We start from the raw sequence: 21,738 nt of genomic DNA, 5'->3' as shown, positions 1-21,738 counted from the left end.
TTCTTGCCTCTGGAACTGCGGCGTTCAGTTTTCCCGGTTGGAGGAAGCGGGTCAGGGACGCATTGGGGACAGAGATCGCCTGCGAGGAGACGGCGAGCGGGGAGAGTGAGTCGGCGTTGGGGGCCGGGGTGACTGAGACTCGGGAAGATTAGTGTAGCCATACTGCGGTGAAGGATAGGGAGCAGGTAGGTGCGTGGGCTGCGGGTCATACAGTAACGGCCAAGTAGTGTTGTGTTGCGATTGGAAGCGACGACGACAATATCGTGCCACGTGTCCTGGAGTACCGCAGGCGTAGCAGATCGGTCGATTGTCAGCAGTGCGCCAGGAATTGCTGACTCGCGGTGCGGCCCAAGGTGTCGAAAGAGGGGTAGAGTGGGGAGCAACTGCAGGCATGGGTGGCAAAAGCTGCTGGCGAGGTCTGCTCCGTACCACCTGGGCATAAGTAAGAGGCGCGGCCACGGGCTGCATAGCCGGCGCATGGGGAACAGGCATGGCCACAGGCTGCTGGTGGGTAGCGACGGGAACAGCCTGAGCTACCTCTTCGGCAATAACGTCGCGGAGTGGGGAGGGCAGACGAGAGGAAGGCGGCTGCTGCGTGAAGGGAATTAGCGACAGCTGCCGATCTACTTCTTCACGCACAAAGTCTTTGATCTCTTGCAGGGTTGTTGAGTAATCAGGAACAGAAGTAAGACTTGATAGTGAGTCAGCATGTGAGGAAAATGGCCGAGTCAGGGCGCGCTGCTTCCTCAACTCGTCGAAGCTTTGACATAACGTCACAAGTTCCGCAACAGTGGCAGGATTGCGCGCCAGGAGCATCTGAAATGCGCCGTCATTTATCCCTTTGAGGATGTGTTGAATCTTCTCTGACTCGGGCATGGCGTTGTTCACGCGGTTGCAAAGAGCAATAATGTCTTCGATATAACTGGTGAACGATTCAGATGGCTTCTGTGCGCGAGTCCGCAAGCGTTGTTCGGCTCTGGACTTGCGGACAGCGGGTCGGCCGAAAACGTCAGCAAACGACGTTTTGAAGATGGACCACGTCGTAATGTCGTTTTTGTGGTTGTTATACCACATTTCGGCCACGTCAGTGAGATAAAAGATGACGTTAGTCAGTTTGTCCGCGTCATCCCACTTGTTGTTTGCACTCACCAGTTCGTAGTTATCGAACCAGTCATCCACGTCGGTCTCATCAGCTCCGCTGAAGACTTTGGGCTCTCGCAAACGAAGAACGCCGGGGTTGCTGGGGGATGGAGTGGAAGAGCCAGGTTGCGCGTTGTTGGTAGCCATGATGGGAGGTAGCGTTCGGTTGCGCAGCTCCAGGTTTAGGCCACGGCGAATGGCAGCACCCAGGTTCAGGCGACGGGGAATGTCAGCACCCTCCACCAATTGAAAAAGGGTTTATTGGCGACTGTTGTGACGGTGGTCCTACGACGAAACACGATCGGACAAGAGCAACGGTCAAGCAGATGCCGGCGATGATCAGCACGAGCCGAGCCAGACAAGCCCAGCACCCAGTACCCAAGCGACGGTGGCGATGTTGCTTGCCAAGAATGCGTTTTCTTCTTCACACTTTGATGTTCTAAAATGCTTTATTACTCACATTAACGTGATTTCTTTACTGGCATCAAGCCTTCCTAAGGCCAGTTTAAAAACGAGTTCCAAGCAGTGGTGTGGCTCAGTGGCAGAATATGGGCTGGCAGACTGTGTACCCGGGTTCAAATGCTCTTGTGTCATTGGTATCTTTATTTATTAAGTTCCAAGCACTGGCGTGGGTCAGTGGTAGAATACTGTGCAGGCACGCAGCAGACCCGGGCTCGAATCCTATTGTGTCATTAATGTTTTTTATTCACCGAGGTTTTTTTTTTTTTTCCGTACTGGTTCCGGACACCGGCGGCTGCGACGGACAACTACGGTGTCGCACGTAATCCATGTTCTGGTCTTATCACAGCTTTCGCTGCTAAAGCACTTTCTGCGAACAGTAAGACATACATCAACTGGCCTCACGGCAGTCGCTGGCCAAGGGTGCAAATGTTTCCCTTAAAAATTCCAACACAAAGGCCGTTGACGCGCTCCGAGCAGACACGGCTGACATCGGCCATCCCGGAAGCCTTGCGTCCCAGGTCGACGGCACCAGCATCGCCCATTCCGGTGTCCCCTGAGTGCATGTATGCTGCCGAAGACAAGTGTTCTGATGAGACATGTCGTGTACTGTCTGGGCGCAGAGCGAATCAGCTCAATGTGACTCTCGTCGTCATCGATTCTGCCCCTGACTGGTCGCATGGTGACCAGCTCGACCAAAGAAATGAAGTGCCCTCAAAATTTTTCAATGGTTCGACAAGGGGCACAGCTCCGATGGCGTTCTCGTGTACCGACGTGATATACAGCCACTAGAAACTAGCGTTTATCCTAGTTAGCACAGAACTGAAAACTGCGTTGGTAGCAATGTAGACACTGCTACGTTGAGTCACGTTCAAGCTTGCAGCTTGTACGATCTAGTACACTTTTTTCGCAGCGCAAGTGTTTGCCTGTTCAAAACGCTGATGCGCATGGAGATCAGTGCCCCAAACTGTGACAACAGCATTGCCTGCTAAGCGTGCTGCGGCCGCAATGAGAAAGCTAAGGCTGCCCGCCAAAGAGGATTTTGACAGCTCTCCATCAAAAAGAACTTGTTGTTGGGCTAGTTGTTACAACATTTCTAAAAGTTAATTTGAGCGCGAACAAACGACACAAACACTCACACACGCACACACCCAGGCAATGTTGTGGCGTGGCCGAGGCCTGCGGCGACAACGAGGCAGTTAAGCTCGGCCACCTGAGTCTTCGGCGCTTCTGCAAAAGAACAACCACCCAAGCACAGTCAGAGCCGCCTGCCAGGGACAGTTCTGCTGCTCGACCACCATGCAGTGCCGCAGCATGGCCGAGTGTAAAGAAGATAGTGCTGTTATGGTCAGGGCACACGCTAGGCAAGCTGGAGGTAGAGGAAGAGAAAAGTACAATAAGAACAGCCGGCCTGCAGCAAGGGTGCTGTCCCTCATTTGTCTTTCTGTACGAAAACATATTAGTTATGACATTGCCTTCCTTGTTCCTTAATGCATACATCCGATTTTTTATGCACAATTTTTCCTTCGCAGCTTTCAGGCTTCTGCCACTTTTTACAGCCTGCTCAATTCTCTCCACATTATGCCTTCTGACATCTGCTACCTAATGACTATTTATTACTACCTAATGACTATTGATTAACTTCGAAAGCTCCACTAGCTCAATTTTGTGGACAGCATTTGAAGCTTTCGTAGTTTGTCACCTCTTAATAAGGTTTTTCATCTCCTGAGATAGTTTGCCAGTGTCCTGGTCAACGTTAAAGTCAGTTAACTCATTTAGAGCTCGAATCTACTCCGAACCAAAACTCTGAATTCCTGTGCTTTCCCTCTCATCGCTAGCTCGTTAGTTGGCTTCTTGCATATCAGTTTATGCCTTAGCTTTTTATATCCAGATGAATTTGAGCTCTTAACATTCTATGGTCACTGCATCGAATCTTGCCAACTACTTCTACATCCTGTACAATGCCTGGGTGTGCACACAGAATGAAGTCTGTTTCTTCTTTAGTTTCGCCATTAGTACTTTGCCACGTCCACTTACGGTTAGCTCATTTTTTTAAGAAGATGTTCAACATTCGGAAGTTATTACGTTCTGCGAACTCTACTAATGACTCCCCTTTGGCATTTCTAGAGCCGATGTTGTATTTCCCCCAGTAAAATCAGGTTCTCTTCTCGATGTAGAAGAAACCACTTCTCCCCACTCGGCGCCCGAGGCGCACCACCCCGGTGGTGTAGCAAAGTGGGAGAAGAAACGTACACCACTATCCCAATAGCGGCTATTGGCCTGCTGGTCGCTTGACGATGAAGCAGAAGCAACGCTGAAGAAGTTCTAGATGGCCGAGAAAAACTTGTATTTACAGATTTTACAAAACAATGGACATCAATGTTACAAAAAAAGAAAAGAAAAACAACTTGGAAATGAACCGATTTCTGTAGGGCGACCCTACGAGGTTCGGCAGAGCCGATGGTGCCTAACACCGCAAGCTCGGTTCAGAACACTTGGCGGAGCCCCGGGGCCTCTTCTTATCGCTTCCTGGTGCTCCACCCTTACAACACTCTCGGCAAATAATCACCTGCTTGTCCTTTGATTGGACCGTACAGTAGGTAGATCAACAAAAACCGCCACGAGGATGCCGCCTTCGTGCACGTGGGACTCATGCACTCTCCCCAAACAACACCACAACCAAAACGTAAATAAAACAAAACTAGAAAAAGCATAGAGGCCAGGGCCAGCTTCGCGGCGCACAATTATCTAGACAGAGCTAGCCGTACTCAGTATTGCGGCCGTAGGGCGACTTCCCTCTACCCCGTCAATTTCTTGACGACGGGGCTATAATCCTCTTGCCTCTGTGCGCCGTACGAGGAACTGCTCGCTGACCGCGCATGTTTCTGCTTACGAGCTCCTTTGCCCGGATAAACGGGGACGCAGTCGAAGACATGCCCGATTCAACAATAGGCAACCCAGGCGGCGAACAGGCGGCGGTTGCCATTTCTCGTGTCGCGAGCCCGCTTCTGAGAGTTACTGGACCAAAGCCGGACCGGCAGAAAAGGTCGTCGGTGACTTCAGAGTTTTCGCAACGCGCGCCGCCGATTCTGCAGGCACGCAAACAGTACGTGGCCGGGCCATACGCCGAACCGATGCGAGGAGTCACTGCGGTGCGCAGGGTCTCGGAAGAGGTTCGTTGATGCGCCGACTGCCAGTTCCGAGAGGCAATTAGGGAGCCGTCACAATGACGTTTATAATCTCACCCCTTTTGTTGCCCCGGTTGGTTCCCTTTTCCTAGAGTTAATGGTAACTCAAAATGCTCGACCATCTCTGGCGTTGAACAAAGCAGGGTGATATGCTGGCGCCGTGTGTCTGCGCTCGCGGCAAAACCGGTTAGTCGCGCTTCGACCGCTTGTCACTCAAACAACGCTGGCTGCCCGCGGCTGACATGCCGTCCCAAGCTTACGCCGCAAAGCAAATAAAAGCACACAAAAATTGCCGCGCTACGAATTCTTACCGCAGTCCTACACCCCCCTTGCATGGTCTCCGGCTTGCTTCTTGCCTTTTTGGCATTAAGGTGGCCCCTCAGAGTAGTATACTGTGACTAATTTATTGGTGGCCGATTCTACGTTTTCATAGAAGCGTTCAACCAAATGATCATCATGGCTCAATGTAGGCGCTTTGGCTTGTACCGCCTTCATCTTGTAGCTTTTGCTCAACTTGATTATGATGCTAGCCACGCTCTGACTGATGCTGTAGTATTCCTCTATGTTGCCAGCAATGTTCTTGTATGTGAGAAACCCTACCCCTAGTTCTTTTCTGTCAATTAATACCAGGTAGCACAGGACATGTCCGTTCATCAGCACTGTATAAACCTCATGTGTCCTCCATAAGCCTCATGTGTCCTCCTAACTCCGCTGAGCCCTATTAAATCCCATTGAACACCCTCCAAATCCTCGAACAGGACAGTTAGACTAGGCTCACAAGATAGCATTCTAGCGTTAAAGGTAGTTAAATTCAGATTCCAATGGTGGCCTGTCCGTTATATCCAGGTTTCAGATACGTACACATTTCGTTATATCAAGGTATAAATGTATACAAGTTTTCCACAAATTCGAATACTGCGAGAAGTAACATTCCAGTGCGAATCAAATTGAACAGCAAGCAGTACCATAATAAAAGTACATGATTGAGAGTTTATATATTCTCATAACCATATTTTGTGAGCAAGTCCAAGTTTTTAACCCTTCTTTTGCCTTTGACACACTAGAGTTTTAATCATGTAGTACCATGATCTTGAGGAAGAAATGTGAGAGGCTTTGCAGTATGTGGTCAGCAGACAGGCTATGTTGACCACCTGAACAGCAAATGAAACACAGCATGGCTTCTCGGTTGTCTTATGACCCTACTGCACACAGTTCTGAGGGGCCGAAGTCACCACCAAAGCCGAGCCAGTCACACAAAATTCCTTCACTGCAGACACACAAGCGAGTACGGTTATGCATACGTAGCGCCTGCACATAGAACACACACTGCACAGACTCAGTGACACTTCGGACAGAGTGAGCCAAATCGCACCTGTAGCAGCTGACAAAGTGGGCATAGGCTACGGCGATCCAGTTTTGATGACCCTTGACCATGCACACCCGGAGATTGTCAGGCCATGTTGAAACACCTGCCAAAAGACAACGCTATTTTCAGTGGTACCAGGGCCAGGTTTGGCCAAACAGTGACCTGCTTGATTATGCCAATGATCTACAATGGTAATATGTAGTATGGCTCTAAGGTCACCTAGAAACATGCACTCGGATGAAGCATAAAATATATATACAGTGAACTCTTGTTAAGATAAACTCAATTTAGACAAATTCTCGCTTATACCAAACAACATCGGCACATTTGTTTGGTAAAAGCTCTGCTTAAGGGCTTTCAGTATGAACTTTCTAAATTCTTTCTGGATTTTTATAGAAATTGGCACACTTGTAGGAAATATTTTTGTAATGCTAAAGTTGAAATTTCATGAACATACCTTTATAACTTTTTGGTGCATAATATATTTCTCCTTCTGGTCTTGCTCAGAGTCTGACTTCCTTAAAAACATATTAAAAAACTATTTCCAAGTGCTATGCATTCTAAGACATCTGATCAAGAACATGATTTTCAAAAAAAATTTTTTACTTGCAACACAATTTTTTAGTACTGATTTTTCGTTATTTGACTGTGCAACAGGTGTTGAAACTGTGTGCAACATGCAAAATATTTAATTATTAAAAGGCCATACTGAAAAAGTAAGAATGCCATGCCCTGCACCATATGTCTACATTCAAGGAATATAGGCATAACTGCGGTTACGGGGAAATCAGTGGGACAAGCGAAGCAGGAAGCAAGAAAAGCCGTTTTGAGCAAATGGCTTTCAAAGTTGTACCAATGATATTCCATTATCAAAAGGCGCTGGAGTCATACCGTATTTACTCGCGTAATCTTCGCAGTCGCATAAATCTCCATCCCTTCCATTGCCCAACAAAAATAAGTTCTTCTTGGCGAGTAATTATCGCACCTCTAAAAATTGCAGCATTAATGTTGTCTGCTTTTTTTAACTACTGATGCATTAATAATAGGGCTCGACAACCTGGTGTCATCTCTTAAAATGTATGCATACAACAGTCGAATCTCATTAATTTGAACACGCTTAATTCAAACTTCCGGTTAGTTCAAACTCACTATGAGGTCCCGTCAAAGCTATGTGTATTTCAATGGGCGAAAACGGCTGGTAAATCGAACGCGCAAGCACTTGCAACAATTAATTCTAACATACCGCACTCGGAAAATGCTCTCAGCACCCCACCCAACCGCGGCGGCACCTGCGACACCTCAACGCTGTGCGTGAAGGAAATGAAAAGGAGAGAAAAAAAAAAGGCTGCAATGGTTTGCTCTCTCTCAAATGCCGATCTGTGACGCGCCTGTGTCATGCTTTTCCCTTTTCCGTCCCTGCCACGTAAAAACCCTTCTCTTCCAACGCCGTGCGCGAAGAGAGAGAGAGGGGGGAAAAATAAAAAAAGAAAGCTATCGCTGGGTTGAATAAATGTGTGGGTGAAGGAAAAGAAAAAGGCACTGTCTTCTGCAGCCCTTGCCCCTTGCGGGAGCACGGTTCTGCGCCTTGAGGAGGGGGGTCTCTCACACTTCCCCCTTTCCCGTCCCTATCACGTGACCCTTCTCCTTTCAACAACGTGCGCGAAGAGAGAGAAAAAAAAGCTGCAGTGGCGTGTCGGTTTTCTCTCAAATGCCGATCTGCTTCTCTCCGTGTGGAGACGCTCATACTTTCTTGTCACGTGCTGGCCATGCTGCGGCTGCGTAGCAGTCGTTGTCGTAATTATTAGAAAGTGTCGGCGCTGGACATTTCCGCGCGCAACTTTTCTTGCCAGGAGAATGCTGAAGCCGAAGTAGAAATGCTTTGCAAGCAGAGTGCGAAATTGATTGAATCGCTGCAAGGCGATTGTGTGCAGACACGCATAACCGATTACTTCAATTAATAACAGATGTCCTGTGATTTGTGAATAAATGTAAGTCTTCTGAAAGTTCCCCCTCGTGTGTTAGCTCAATGCACATGCGCCACTGCATGGAGAGCCCTCCGTTTATTTAGCTTTCATTAACTTGAACTTCTTTTAATTGAACACTTTTTCAGGTTCCTTCGAGTTTGAATTATGAAGATTCAACTGTATCAATACATGGAGCTCCAATCCAGTCCATTGACTGATATGTGGGGTTTAATGTCCCAAAACCATCATATGATTATGACAGACGCCGTTGTGGAGGGCTCCGAAAATTCGGACACCCTGGGGTTCTTTAACGTGCACCCAAATGTGAGCACACTGGCCTACAGCATTTCCGCCTCCATCAGAAATGCAGCCGCCACAGCCATAATTCGATCCCACGACCTGCGGGTCAGCCGCCAAGTACCTTAGCCACTAGACAACCACCGCAGTGCCCCAATTCAATCTAAGCAAGGTCAAAACGGCAAGTGCACATTGCGTCATCTTGGTGTACGCTGTGTCTGTTCTGTGGTTACGCTATGAAGAGCAAGCACCGAACTGCATGGCTGCTTTGAAGTTGAAAGGGATTGACCATGCACTAAACAAAGGCAACAGGGCTGCTGGTAGGCATTTCGGAGTAGACGAGTTTGGTGTTCGCTACTGGTGACAACAGCAGGGGCAGCTGAAAGCCACCAAGGGGCACTGGGGCTTCCATGTGCCTGAGACTGGGATGGATAGTAAAACTCAATTTTGTCAGACGGTTACTGCAGAGGATATCACGTTAGGTGACAATCAGCCCAAGGTCGACGTCGTACGCTAATCAATTGTAGGCTCTCAGTGAGTGAGGAACGCTAACGCTACGCCCACAAGCTTTAATACGATAGTTTAAAACTCCCGACTATTTGCTTGCAGTCTTTGCGCCTCAAGTAAATCAAGTTTTCTGTTTAACCTGTGGTTTTATTGTCAAGGCAAGTCTTGATCGTACGTTTCAAAGCTTATAGTTAGGTGCTAGCGTGATAATCCCGACTTGCAGCCTCTTCATGTTTTTTTTTTTTTCTGCTCTGTATGTTTTTGCGAAAAATTTTTCTCGTGTAATTCTTGCACCCCCCCCCCAAATATTCATTGCTTTTTCACAAAGAAAACTGCAAGGACTATGTGAGTAAATACGGTTTTCTCTTGAGTCCTCGTCATTGTGCAGTTTCTTGAATGCACTGACTTTAGTTTGAAGTGCTTTGCTTTCCTAAAACACAAAAATATAATTTTCAGTGTGTCTTATGATGTTGGACATCTTGCACATGAGCTCTTTGATCTGCTCTGCTTTTATTCTTTTTATTTCATTCTTAAAATCCTTTTCTGATTTACAAAGAAGATATTGCATGGATGTTTGTGTTCTGTACGGAGTGGTGTAATAGGCAATGACAAAAAGCAAGATATTGTCACAGGGTAGTGACGTGGACGAATGGAGCACACTGCCTGTCGAATAATAAACTGTTTATTTAGGCAAACCTATGCCCAGTAAATGGAAAGTCCGATTACAGTAGCAGTCTTGGACTGATAGCGGCGAACTGAGCGTCGGCTGTCAGCTGACAAGCGGCGGAGCATGTCGGCACTTATGCCCTTGCCATCGAATATTCTAGCGTTATCGCTAGCGACAACGAAGGTTCATGATGAAACAAGCGCTAAAAATACACACACTCAGAGAGGACACAGACAAGCGCTTACTAGCAACTGAAAATTTTATATCAAAGCAAACACTAATAAATTCGGGACGTAGGTTCAAGACGTAGGTTCCCGAATAATCTGTGACGTTCCCAAAGTGGGCGTAATCTTAACGAAACAATATACTAAAGCCTCAAAGCTTCTCGAACATCGTAGGTGTGGTTCGTACTGAACGTAGTGTAACGAAACAATATACTAAAGCCTCGAAGCTTCTCGAACATCGTAGGTGCGGTTCGTGCTGAATGTAGTGTAACGGGCTGATAACAAGACTTGAGGAAAGAAACGTGGCATTGCCCCCCCCACCCCTGAAAAAGGCATCGTTCCAAAGCTTTAACAAAAGACGAAGGTAGAATAATAAAGACAATAAACAATAAGTACAGCAACAACAACAAAATGTAGTCATTAGGTTCGCGCATGATATGACTTGAGGGGCATGACATGGAGGACTTCAGGTCAAGCACGGCGCCATTGAGAGTTAATAATGCCGTCGGCAACCACCCTATAGTCGAGTGGGCTGAGACGCCGAACTACTCTGTACGGTCTGAAGTACCGTCACAGAAATTTTTCACTGAGTCCCTGTCGTCGTATCGGCGTCCATACCCAGACACAGTCCCCAGGCTGATACTCAACAAAGCTTTGTCGAAGATTGTAACAGTGGCTGTCAGTCGCCTGCTAATTCTTGATGCGCAGGCAGGTGAGTTGACGAGCTTCTTTTGCGCGCTGAAGGTAAGTGATGGCGTCGAGGTTCTCTTCGTCAGCGACGTTTGAGAACATAGCGTCGAGCGTCAATGCCGAGCTCTCTCCATAGAACAACTTGTATGGCATCATCTGCGTCGTTTCTTGGACGGCCGTGTTGTATGCAAAGGTCACGTACGAAAGGATTTCATCCCACATCTTGTGCTCAACATCGACGTACATGGCCAGCATATCAGCGATGGTCGTATTAAGACGTTTGGTGAGGCCGTTGGTCTGTGGATGGTAGGTGGTGGTGCGGCGGTGACTCGTCTGGCCGTACCTCAGGATCGCCTGAGTTAGGTCCGCTGTAAAGGCTGTACCTGTATCAGTAATGAGGACCTGTGGAGCTCCATGACGCAGAACAATGTTCCCGAGAAAGAACCTTGCTACCTCGGAGGCACTGCCCTTGGGGAGGGCCTTTGTTTCGGCATAGCGTGTAAGGTAGTCAGTAGCTATGACGATCCATTTATTCCCGGAATTCGACGGCGAGAACGGCCCCAGTAAGTCCATTTTGATTTGCTGGAACGGTCCGCGATGTGGCTCGATGGGCTGGAAAAGTCCGACTGGCCTAATCGGCGGTGTCTTTCGTCGTTGACAGTGGTGGCAGGTCCTGGCTTAGCAAGTGAAGTCGGCGGAAAGTCGTGGCCAGTAGTACTTTTTTTGTATTGTTGCGAGCGTGCAGGAAACACCAGGTGTCCAGCCATAGGGTCGTTGTGTTAGGCCTCGAGTACTTCTGGTCTCACTGCTGAAGGAACCACGAGAAGGTGGTCGGCTCGACGAGGTGAAAAGTTCTTCTTTAAGAAAACTCCGTTTTGCAGGAAGAACAACTCCAGTCCTCTTTTGAAATAATTCGGAACAGTCGTGCTGCTACCGTCGAGGTATTCCAGAAGGCTTCTGAGTTCCGGGTCAGCTCGCTGCTGCTCGGCGAAGTCGTCGGCAGTCATTGTTTCTAAGATGCTCTCCTCATCCAGGCCGTCGGTCAGCGGTGATTCGATGGGGGCCAATACAAGCAGTCGGCGTCAGAGTGTGTTCTTCTAGACTTGTAAACGACGGTCCCGTCAAATTCTTGAAGTCTGAGGCTTCATCGTGCGAAGTGACCCGAAGAGTTTTTCAAGTTAGCTAGCCAACATAAGGCGTGGTGGTCGCTCACAACTTTGAAAGGCCTGTCACAGAAATAGAGGCAGAACTTTGATGCTGCCCAGATGATGGCAAGGCACTCCTTTTCTATGTGAAATAGTTGGCCGCGGCCTTGGAAAGTGACCGGCTAGCATAACTGACGACTTTTTCCACGCAGCCAGTCTTTCCCACAATGACAGCGCCAAGTCCTACGCTGCTTGTGTCAGTGTGTACTTCAATTTTGGCGTATTCGTTGAAATGCGCAAGTATTGGCGGTGTTTGGAAGTGTCGTTTAATTGCCTGAAATGTTTCCTCTTGTGTCGCTTCCCACCCGAGTTTGACGTTGCTTTTCGTGAGGTGAGTTAGCGGCTCGGCGATCTATGAAAAACGTTTAACGAAACGTCTGTAATAGGCATACAATCAGAAGTATCGTTCTTGTCAGTGGGCTGCGGGAAATCAGCGATGGCGAATGTTTTGCGCGAGTCGGGATGGACTCCAAACTTGCTTATTACGTGTTCCAGGTACAACAGCTCCTCGTATGCGAAGCGGCACTTTTCTGGCATCAGGATTAGTCCGGAAGTACTGATAGCTTGAAGTACCACTTAAAAACGCCAGAAATGCTCGTCGAAGCTGGAGGAAAACACGACGATGTCATCCAAATACACGAGGCAAGTCTGTCATTTTAATTCAGCCAGCACAGTGTCCATAACGCACTGGAACGCCGCAGACGTGGCGCAAAGACCAAATGGCATGACCTTAAACTCAAAAAGGCCGCATGGTGTGATAAAGGCCGTTTTATTTCGATCTCTCTCGTTAACCTCCATTTGCCAATAGCCCGTTTTGAGGTCCATCGAAGAAAAGAACTTCGCGTTGTGGAGATGGTCCAGTGCGTCGTCTATAAGGGGATAGAGTACATGTCTTTCTTTTTATCTTGTTCAGGCGGCGGTAATCGACGCAAAAACGTAGGGTCCTGTCCTTCGTTCCTAATACCACGGGTGATGCCCACAGACTCTTGGATAGCTGAATGATGTCGTCGCGAAGCATTTGGTCGACTTGTTTCTTCTCGGCGTCACGTTCATGCATCGAGACTCGGTACGGGCTTGCTTCTGTTGTGATGCGTTGTTTTGCAACTGGGGTTTCTCGAATTTGCGATGATAACGAGAAGCAGTCCTTGAATTGCAAGAGCAGGAACTTGAGCTGATCTTGCTTGCACTTAGAAAGGCTCGGGTTGACATTGAAATCTAGTTCGGCACCTCGATTCGTCGAAGCAGCATCGGCAGCATCAAAGAGAGTGAATGAATTGCTGGCCTCCACGAATTCGTCGATGTGGGCAATCACCGTACCACGGTTGGGATGCCTATATTCGTGACTGAAGTTTGTCAGCACTACCTTTGCTTTGCCGTCATGCAGCTCTGCCATACCTCTTGAGACGCAAATCTGATGGTTCAGAAAAAGCTGCTGATCGCCCTCGATGACACCTTCAAAGTTCTAATAGAAACGATGCTGGAGCAAATGGCACGGTGACTTGCTCTTCTAGCACGTCCAATGCGTAATTCCTTGGCATTGTAGGGGTCGGCAGCGTCTCTTCTGAGGTTTGAGTGATTTACTCAGACCTCAGGTCGATGATATCGCTGTGTTGACTTAACAAGTCCCTTCCAAGTATCACATCTCTGGAGCTATTTTGTAAGATTACAAAGCTTGCAGGACAAGTCTGGTTACTGATGGTGATTCTTGCTGTGCAGACTACAGTCAGCGTTATTAAGTGACCTCCAGTGGTCCGGATTTGAGAGCCCTGCCATGCAGTCCTCACTTCTTTCAACTTCATCGCGAAAGACCCACTGACGACGGAATAGTCGGCTCTAGAATTGACGAAAGCAGTGACGAGGTGGCCGTCGAATATTACGTCGAGGTCGCTGGTTTGTCGCCTTGCGTTGCGGTTGGGTCGTGGCGTCGGGTCACAGCTACGCCTACTTGCTCCGCTGCTTCAACGTTGCATCCTGACGTCTTCTGCAGGCTGCGAAGATTCAACGTCGGGACTCGTTTTGTCTTGCGGCGGGTGCTTTCAATTTTGTGGCCGCGACAGCAACGGCGGAGGATCTTCGGTATTTCGTCGTACAGCAACCGCACCTCCATCGGTTGCTGCCCTTAGTCTTCCGAGTAAAGGCTCGGAGATTGGCCTTGAACAGGGCCAGTGTACTGCCCGCAAAGCGGTGAGGCGTAGCAACCTGGCGACGGCGAACAATAGGATCGTCACGGTGTCGACTGCGGTCCCGCGAGATAGTCGGTGATGTCATACGGTCTTTCAGCCCATTGTGGACATGCCGCGTTGATGTCGAAGCCCCGTAGACCCATCTGTCGGGACTGGGAACAGCGGTAGGTGTGCCCAGCCTCGCCGCAGTGGTAGCAGAGCAAGCGGTTGTCGGGCAGCAGCATAGCTCATGACTTGCAGCTGTGGCTCTTGAAGCTGAGGAACGCCCAGCGATTGCTGGATCTCCTGGCGTATGATGTCCGCGATAGAGTCCACGTGAGGCTGCGCTGAAGGAAGAAATTTTCCCAGCTCTTCTTGCACAATCGCTCAGATTGTCTCATGCAAGTTGGTGGTTCCTAGCTCTTGGATGCCGGCTTAGCTTGTATACAAGAAGCTACGGTTTCATTGCTGCGTGCACATCTCGAGTGTCTTCCCTTTATAGATGCTTCTGAAATGAATTTGGCGACCGTCTTTGGCGAGTTCCTGATCAGCCCGGTGAAGAGTTCCTGCTTGACTCCTCGCATGAGCAGATGGACCTACTTCTCCTCGGACATGTCGAAGTCAGTGTGGCAGAATCGTTTAATGATATCTTCCGTGAATAGTGCCCCATTTTCATTTGGTATCTGCATGCGGGTTTCGAGGAGAGCTGCAGCCTTCTCCTTGCGCACCACACTTGCGAAAGCGGTGAGAAACCTGGCGCGAAAGACGTCCCACGTTATAAGGCATCGCTCTTCATTCTCGAACCAGGTCCGAGCCGGATTTCGCAAGGCGAAATACACATGCCGAAGCTTGTCATCGTCTGTCCAGTCATTGAAGGTGGCGATGCACTCGAACCTTGCGATGCAGCTTTCCGGGTCTTCCAGTGGCGAACTGCGGAAAGTTGGCAGCTCTTTGGGTTACCGGAGCAGGAGTAGTGCAGATGGAGCAGGCGCTGTCATTGTCGCCATCAACGTCTTGGTTTTCTGAGCTTTGTCCAGTAAAAGCGCGTACTCCGGTGGCACACATTATTGCCTGCAGCTAACTCCCTGCTCGTTGCTGGCATCGGTGTCTTCTTCGCGGCGTGGGCTTGGTTCACGGTTTGACGGGGGCGTCGGTACATAGAAGAAACAGCACCTCCACCAGATGTCACGGGGTCATGATGTGGATGAATGGAGTACACCGCGAGTCGAATAATAAACTGTTCATTTGGGCGAACCTGTACAGATTAAACGTAAAGTCGGATTACAGTAGCAATCTTGGACTGATAGCGGCCAACGGAGCATCGGCCATCGTTCAACTGACAAGCAGCAGAGCATGTTGTCATTTATACCCTTGCCATCGAATATTCTAGCATTATCATTAGTGGCAACGCAAGTTCTCGAATAACTTGTGACATTCCCAAAGTGGGTGTTATCTTAACAAAACAATCTACTAAAGCCTGGAAGCTTCTGGAACATCATAGGTGCAGTTTGCGCTGAAAGTAGTTAAACAGGGTGATAACAAAACTTGAGGAAAGGAATGTGGCAATATCGTAATCTGATTGGGCGACATACTGTGACAGTTTGCAAGATTTCTTGTATTCATGCTATCACTAACATGGTTAGCAGCCTTGATTGCATTTGATGATTGCATCATATTTCGACATGAAGAAAGGGTGGCTTTCCTCAATACAGCCTTTCCCAAATAACAGGCAGTTATGGCCAAGATATTGGTGTAAGAGTAATTTGAGCAGCTTTTCCAAGGCATTAATTGGGCCGATATAAATTCATGCCCATGCTTCACTAAAGCTCAATTGTAAGCATTGCCTGTCATCCACTTTGTCATTCACCCAGTCGCAGTAATCTGCTAGGCTTTCATTATTTCAGGACAAGATCTTGAGGCAGTATACAAGGGCACTAAAAGACACTAATCTTTACTTCTTGTTTTGTAATGTTTATATTTTTATTATGATATTTTTCGTTATTACCTGACCTGTCAGCATTTGTCTCACTTATCTCCTTTATTCCAAGTTTTCTTTCTCATGTTATTTAGTGCTTTCTACTCACTCTTGCAATAGCCCTGTAACCGGGCATCAATATGTGAAAATAAATAAATAATACCAAACACGCCTCCAAGCTCACCTAAGATGGCATTCACAGTGCTTTATTTATTTTGAAATGCTCAACGCAGAGTCCAGAAAGTTCACACGTGATAAGCTGAATGGCGACGTTCGGTGAAAGAGCACAATATGCCTAAGCACAGTGACGACAAATCAATGCACAACGTGCTCAATCTTGCATTTTGGGGGCCTCTGCGCGATAAGCTTGCCCGCACAGTTCACGGCCGATGCACGTAAGGCCCTTCGCAGTTTTAAGGCACCAGTGGGTGATCCGATTGAATGCTAGCAACAAAGCACACTGCAGCTTGTCTACTAGCACAATGGCCTTGCCCGCAAAGTTTACCTTCGTCTCGTATCGGTTCCGTGACCAGAGCTTAACCCCAACTCGAAGCAGTAAGCTCAGCCGTGATGCCTGGCGTTTTCAAAAACGCCGTGTTTGATGGCGTGTACAGAGTGGTTTCCCAGCGGTTATCGTGAAACTCGAATAAAACAAAGGCTGCTGAAACTGAAAATATGAAATCTGTGTCCTACCTTAACGAGAGCCCCCTAACAGAAACAGGTGTCTTCTGGACAAAAGTGACCAACAATGCCACTGATTCTACGCAATTAAAAATGCAGTGTTGCAGGGGGAGGGGGGGGGTCATTTAGACAAAGGGTCAAAAACAAAAAGGAAAAAAGAACAGCACTTCCTAGCACAAATATGCAAAGCAAATTGGGACATAGAAGGAGGGAGCAAGATTATTGTGTCGTGCCACCCCCGGTGGTGTCGCGTTGACACACCAGTGTGTTATAGTTTCCTGTAAATGCCCTAAGGTGGAGCTGAGCCTTCACCATGACATATCTCAGCAACCAACTCTGTCTGTACATGCAGTCACGTGACCAGAGTGTCACTGACCAATCACCTTTTTTCCAATCCTTGAAACACCGCCGCAATAAACACAGGAGAGCATTCTCTTGTCAGTCAAGCCGAAGCTTGTCTGCGTGCCGTCACTCGCCGGTCGCTCGGCCTGTCCGCCAGCTTCGCCGTGCTCCAGCCCTACACAACAGATATGGCGACGAGGTACTGAACCCTGAACACAGGTGACCCCATGCAGTGCCCGACGTAAGTGCCTCTTCACGCCACCTTCCTATGCACGTCCATGCCTTCACTTCTCTTTGCACTATGCTGGTGCCACCTGACTGACTTTTCTTTGTGCTTGCTCTGGCTTGCTTGCGAAGCCACCCTCGCACTTCAGCTTGCTGCCTCCCTTCTGCACCCATGGCTGCCCTCTTTGCCAATCTTCCTCTGTTCCTTGACGTACCCGGCGCACCTTTCATTTCGTGGCATAAAAGATACACCTGAAAGCGGCCAGCGGAGGTGGCTGAGCGGCAGCGCTCTTCAGCACACTTGGCATCGAAGGTAAGTAGAAACACTTCGCCGCGCAGGCACAGCTCAAAGCGCGAGCCATTCCAAATGCTACTCAGACTGCATTGGGCTCGGCGGCAGTGTCAACAGCGGAAAACAACCGGCGGGGGCGACAGAGATTGGCGCGGCAGCATCAACGTCGCCAACAGAGTATGACACGCTACTTCAATTTATTGATGAGCTATTCGCCGAGACGACGAACGTCTTAGCTGAACGGCCCTTGCTCACAGCCCTCTAACAACTACCCGGAAAAACTTTCCTCGATTTCGTCGCAGCCCTCAAGACGAAAGCCCATACGTGCAAGTTTGGCGCCACTTACGACGAAATAATTCGGGACCAAATAATACGCGCAGTCGCCAACACGAAGGTACAAGCCAAACTACTGTCACACGGTGAAGCCCTCACGCTACAAAAAGCCAACAACTGGGACGATACTTTGGGGCACTTCACAGGGCCAATGCAGCGTTCAGCGGAAATAAACAGTTAGTCGGTCGGTTCGCCAGTGACGGTGGCATGGTCCAGCGCGTCACAGCAGCTCAAAACGGCGACTTGGTTGCTTCGCCGCCCTCGCAGTAGCCAAACATGGTCACACTGGCTCGTCAGCAAGCCTGCATGGCGTTCGCGACCAATAAAGGGGTCGTCAGCCTTTTTCCAAGCCACCACTGGGCCCCTGTTTACACTGCAGAAAATTTAGACATTTGGCAACTTCACAAAATTGCCCGGCCAGGAACAAAATCTGCCAATTCTGCCGTATCAAAAGCCGTTACGCAGCAATTTGCCATAAACGGTAAGCATCAGTACAGGAAGTACAAGACTCTGACTCCAGCGCTTCCACAGTCCTGTCCGTGAATGTTACGTTGACTAGCCAAGGACTTTTGTATCCCTGCGGTCAATGGCGAATAAGTCCACAAGTCCTTTTTGGTGAATACAGGCACGCCACTGCGTCGCTAACGACAAAGAAGGACTACGACATGTATTTCCCTTCTAAGCACAGACTGCTCCAGACATCCATTCAACTATGAAACTATTTGAAGCACTGCATATAGGTCTTCAGATATTTCTGCACTGACTTGCAGCACAGTGGGAAACGCGCTCCTGTTACTTACTACGTCACAGCACACGGCACTCCATTGCTGGGGCTGGATGCCATCCAACAATTGGGTCTCCTCATCAATAGCACGACAGTAAGTGCCACTTCGCTACTTCAGTTTTTTAGCAGCTTCCTGCAGGAGTGCCTCCGGGGTTCGAGCACCTGTTCGACAGGCAGCTAGGACTCGTCAGAGACTTCGCCCACCGGGTCAAGCGGTGGCAAGACATCACGCCAGTGTCCGCTAAACTGCGTTGGCTGCCCCTGGCTCTCTGGGAACAAGTCGCCAGTGAGCTGCATCGACTCGAAAACGACATCATCGAGCGGTTGTCGGCATCTGAATCGGTGTCGCTGCTCGTGGTCATCCATAAAAAGGACGGGGACATCCGCCTCTACGTCGATCTGCGAGAGCCAAACAAGGCCATTGTCATCGCCGCCTTACCGCTGCCCAATGTAGATGAACTCCTCTAAATACTGAATGTGTGCCAACAGTCAGCACAGGGCGACTCCGCACCACCTGACGTGCACCCTCCAGTACCTGTGACCCAAGACCTTTTGTCGAACCTTCTGGAAGAAAGCCCTGGGTATTCCTCCTCACCTACCGTAAATGCATTAAATTCCAATATGGGGGCGAGAGATGTGGGGAATGGTTCTTCCGAGTCTGCTCTCAGCAGCAGCAATCTGCCAAGTTCTTCTGGGAGAGATGGGCTTGGGGTTTCAAAGTTGGCTCCAAACAGCCGCATTTCTTAAAGTCACCCTGCAGGGCCAGGGTCGCAGCGTTCACAGAGGACACATAAGCCCCCTGCCTACTTGAAGGACTATGTCACAGACTAAAGTAGTAAGTCGTCTGCGGCTATACTGCCTCGGAGACCGCAATATAGCCGCAGAGGACCAGTGCATGTTCATGCAATTCATTGAGCAGTGCAAGTTTGCACTTGCGTTGTGTGTCACCAAAGCTTACTTTATTTTCGATACTCTGGGTGGTTTGATCTTAGGACAATACCGTATTATATCACTTCATTTGCTATGTTTAGTTCTAGCAGAAAGTAGGTGCGAAGAACCACTAGTAGTTATACAGTTGCCTTGGTTGTCTTCCTCGAGTGTAAAAAAAAATCGTTATGCAATATCTCTATGGGTCGTAACAGGAACATGAATTACGGTCATTTTTGTATTTGAACAGTGCTGTTAATTATGTTACATCGAAAAGTAAGCTGGCTACTTCTGCTTTACTGTTGTTCGTTGATATGTGTAAATTGTCATAAGCTACTTAACATAGTTCAGGACCTTTTTTCATGTTGTATAAGTATGCAATTTTCCCAGGGGGGAGACGATGCTCTGTCGCGTTAACACACCAGTGTGTTATAGTTTTCTGTAAATGCCCCAAAATGGAGCTGAGCCTTCACCAAGACAGATCTCTCAAACTGTCTGTAAAAGCAGTCACGTGACCAGTGTGTCAATGACCAATCCCTTTGTTCCCAATCCTTAAAAAACAGCCGCAACAAACATAAGAGAGCATTCTCTCATCAGCCAAGCCGAAGTTCATCGGCGTGTCGTCACTTGCCGCTCGCTCGACCTTTTCGCCAGCCTGCTGCCAGCTTTGCCACACTCCAGCCCTACACAACAAAGATAATCAGAAAAGAAAGGCAGAGCATATAGCTGGTGCCTCCTTTCCCTCAAGCCTGCGGGTGGGGAAAGTGCCAGCTATATCACCAAGGAGAGCAACAAAAAAAGTTGAGGAAACAGTGCCTCAAGCGAACCCAAGCTTTCACATCCTTCTGCCCACATTCTTTGGTTCCCCCGGCTGGAGCTGAAATGGAAACCACAAAACACAAAAGTTTGGGCAGTCTATGAGCCATGTCATCCCTGTGTGCAGAGAAAAAAAATAGGGGAGGGGGAGTCGAACAAAAGTGACAACAAAACAACAAAAATTGTCTGTGCTATACAGTCGCATACTAAACTGCAACCACCTTTGCAGCACTAGCGCTCCCATCAGAGGGGTCAGATGCCTTGTCGTCACCGTGCCATAATGGCAGCGGTTGAAATTGGTTGTTCCAGTCGACCTGTTCTCAGAAGAGTGCAAATTGTGAACCGCCGTTCTCACTATAAAAGTGCATGACAAAGGAAAGTTATTTCGTACACCGAATGTAGCCGAGTTACGTCTTTTTTGTGTGCCCGAGACTTGTGACTGTGAGTAGTGCGAAAGGAGATCTTCAGCTGCACCTCAATCAGCAAAACTTACTGCAAGCTGAAAATAAAAAAATATCTGAGCGATGAAGTGTTCGTGAAACTAACAAAATATATTTTGGATCCGATTCAGCCTAACTCAAAAGAACGCTGGTTAAAAGGACTGTGGCCACTCGATATGCTGAAGCGGATTGTAGCGCATGACTATGCTGGCTAGAGGGGGGAAGTGTGATGGGCGAGGGCGGAGGGCTGCACAAATTGACAATGAAAGATGGCGGTCACACCAGATGGCGCCACCTGTGCAACAGGTGCTTGCGGCGGCGTTTGCTTGCTTCGCGTATAGCCGCTACACATTAGTTTCACTTGGTTTAAACAACCGTTCACACACCGCACCAACACATTTTAAAGCACTACGTGTCTATTTCGCAAAGAAGAATGTCTTGCAAGTGCTGAGTGGTGTTAAGCGACGAAAACAAAAAATGAAATGCTTTTAATTCTGACGGAACTGGCATGCCTCACGGACCTGTTTAGCACCTGTCCTGTGTAGTTATCATGGCGTTGCGTTCTTTTTTTGCTGTTTTTACTGTTTAATATGCTGCAGCTGAACGAAATCACTTGTTCGCATGCATAGCTGACTTTAGTGCTTTCTCCCTTGGTGAAATGCAAACTCTTTACAATTGAAGTGTACGGCTTTTCTCGATCTCCCCTCCTCTCGCCTACCTTTATTTTTTGTACATTAAATGGGTTCCCTACAGCGTGAATGGCATTTTCTTGCATCTTTTCATTGAAAAACTTTGAGAGGAGAGCGGAATGCTGCGGCTGGAGGCTATTTTATACATTGGACATTTTCTTACTTCAAAGATTGTTCCCTCTAGGCTAGGACAAATTATTTTTTTTAAGTTATGGCCTTAGATGAATAATAAATACATGCAAGAGAAGTGATAAAATGTGTTTATTTACGACACATCTGTCATCACATGCATCTGGCACAAATTTGTTATCACATACTTTCCTGTTACGTGAAGAAGTCAGATTAGTTGCACATGCTCGACTTCA

At 48.3% G+C, this 21,738-nt stretch overlaps 1 protein-coding gene across 14 annotated transcripts in view; it reads right to left on the bottom strand.

The window, feature by feature from the left end:
- LOC119167769 (SH3KBP1-binding protein 1) overlaps nucleotides 1–21,738 on the bottom strand; it is a 433,186-nt gene that overhangs the window by 239,292 nt on the left and 172,156 nt on the right. For all 14 annotated transcript variants that reach the window (XR_012884068.1, XM_075865768.1, XM_075865770.1 and 11 more), the window contains one exon: nucleotides 6,160–6,256. Coding sequence is in view for 13 of the 14 variants with exons in the window: in XM_075865768.1 (XP_075721883.1) it covers nucleotides 6,160–6,256 (97 nt within the window). In the remaining variant the exon portion in view is untranslated. The remainder of the gene's footprint in view (nucleotides 1–6,159; nucleotides 6,257–21,738) is intronic.

The sequence above is a fragment of the Rhipicephalus microplus genome, chromosome 6 (assembly GCF_043290135.1).
Source record: "Rhipicephalus microplus isolate Deutch F79 chromosome 6, USDA_Rmic, whole genome shotgun sequence".
In the NCBI taxonomy this organism is placed as follows: Eukaryota; Metazoa; Arthropoda; class Arachnida; order Ixodida; family Ixodidae; genus Rhipicephalus; species Rhipicephalus microplus.
Note: the sequence above shows the minus strand (reverse complement) of the source record. Positions and strands in the feature narration are given on the sequence as shown.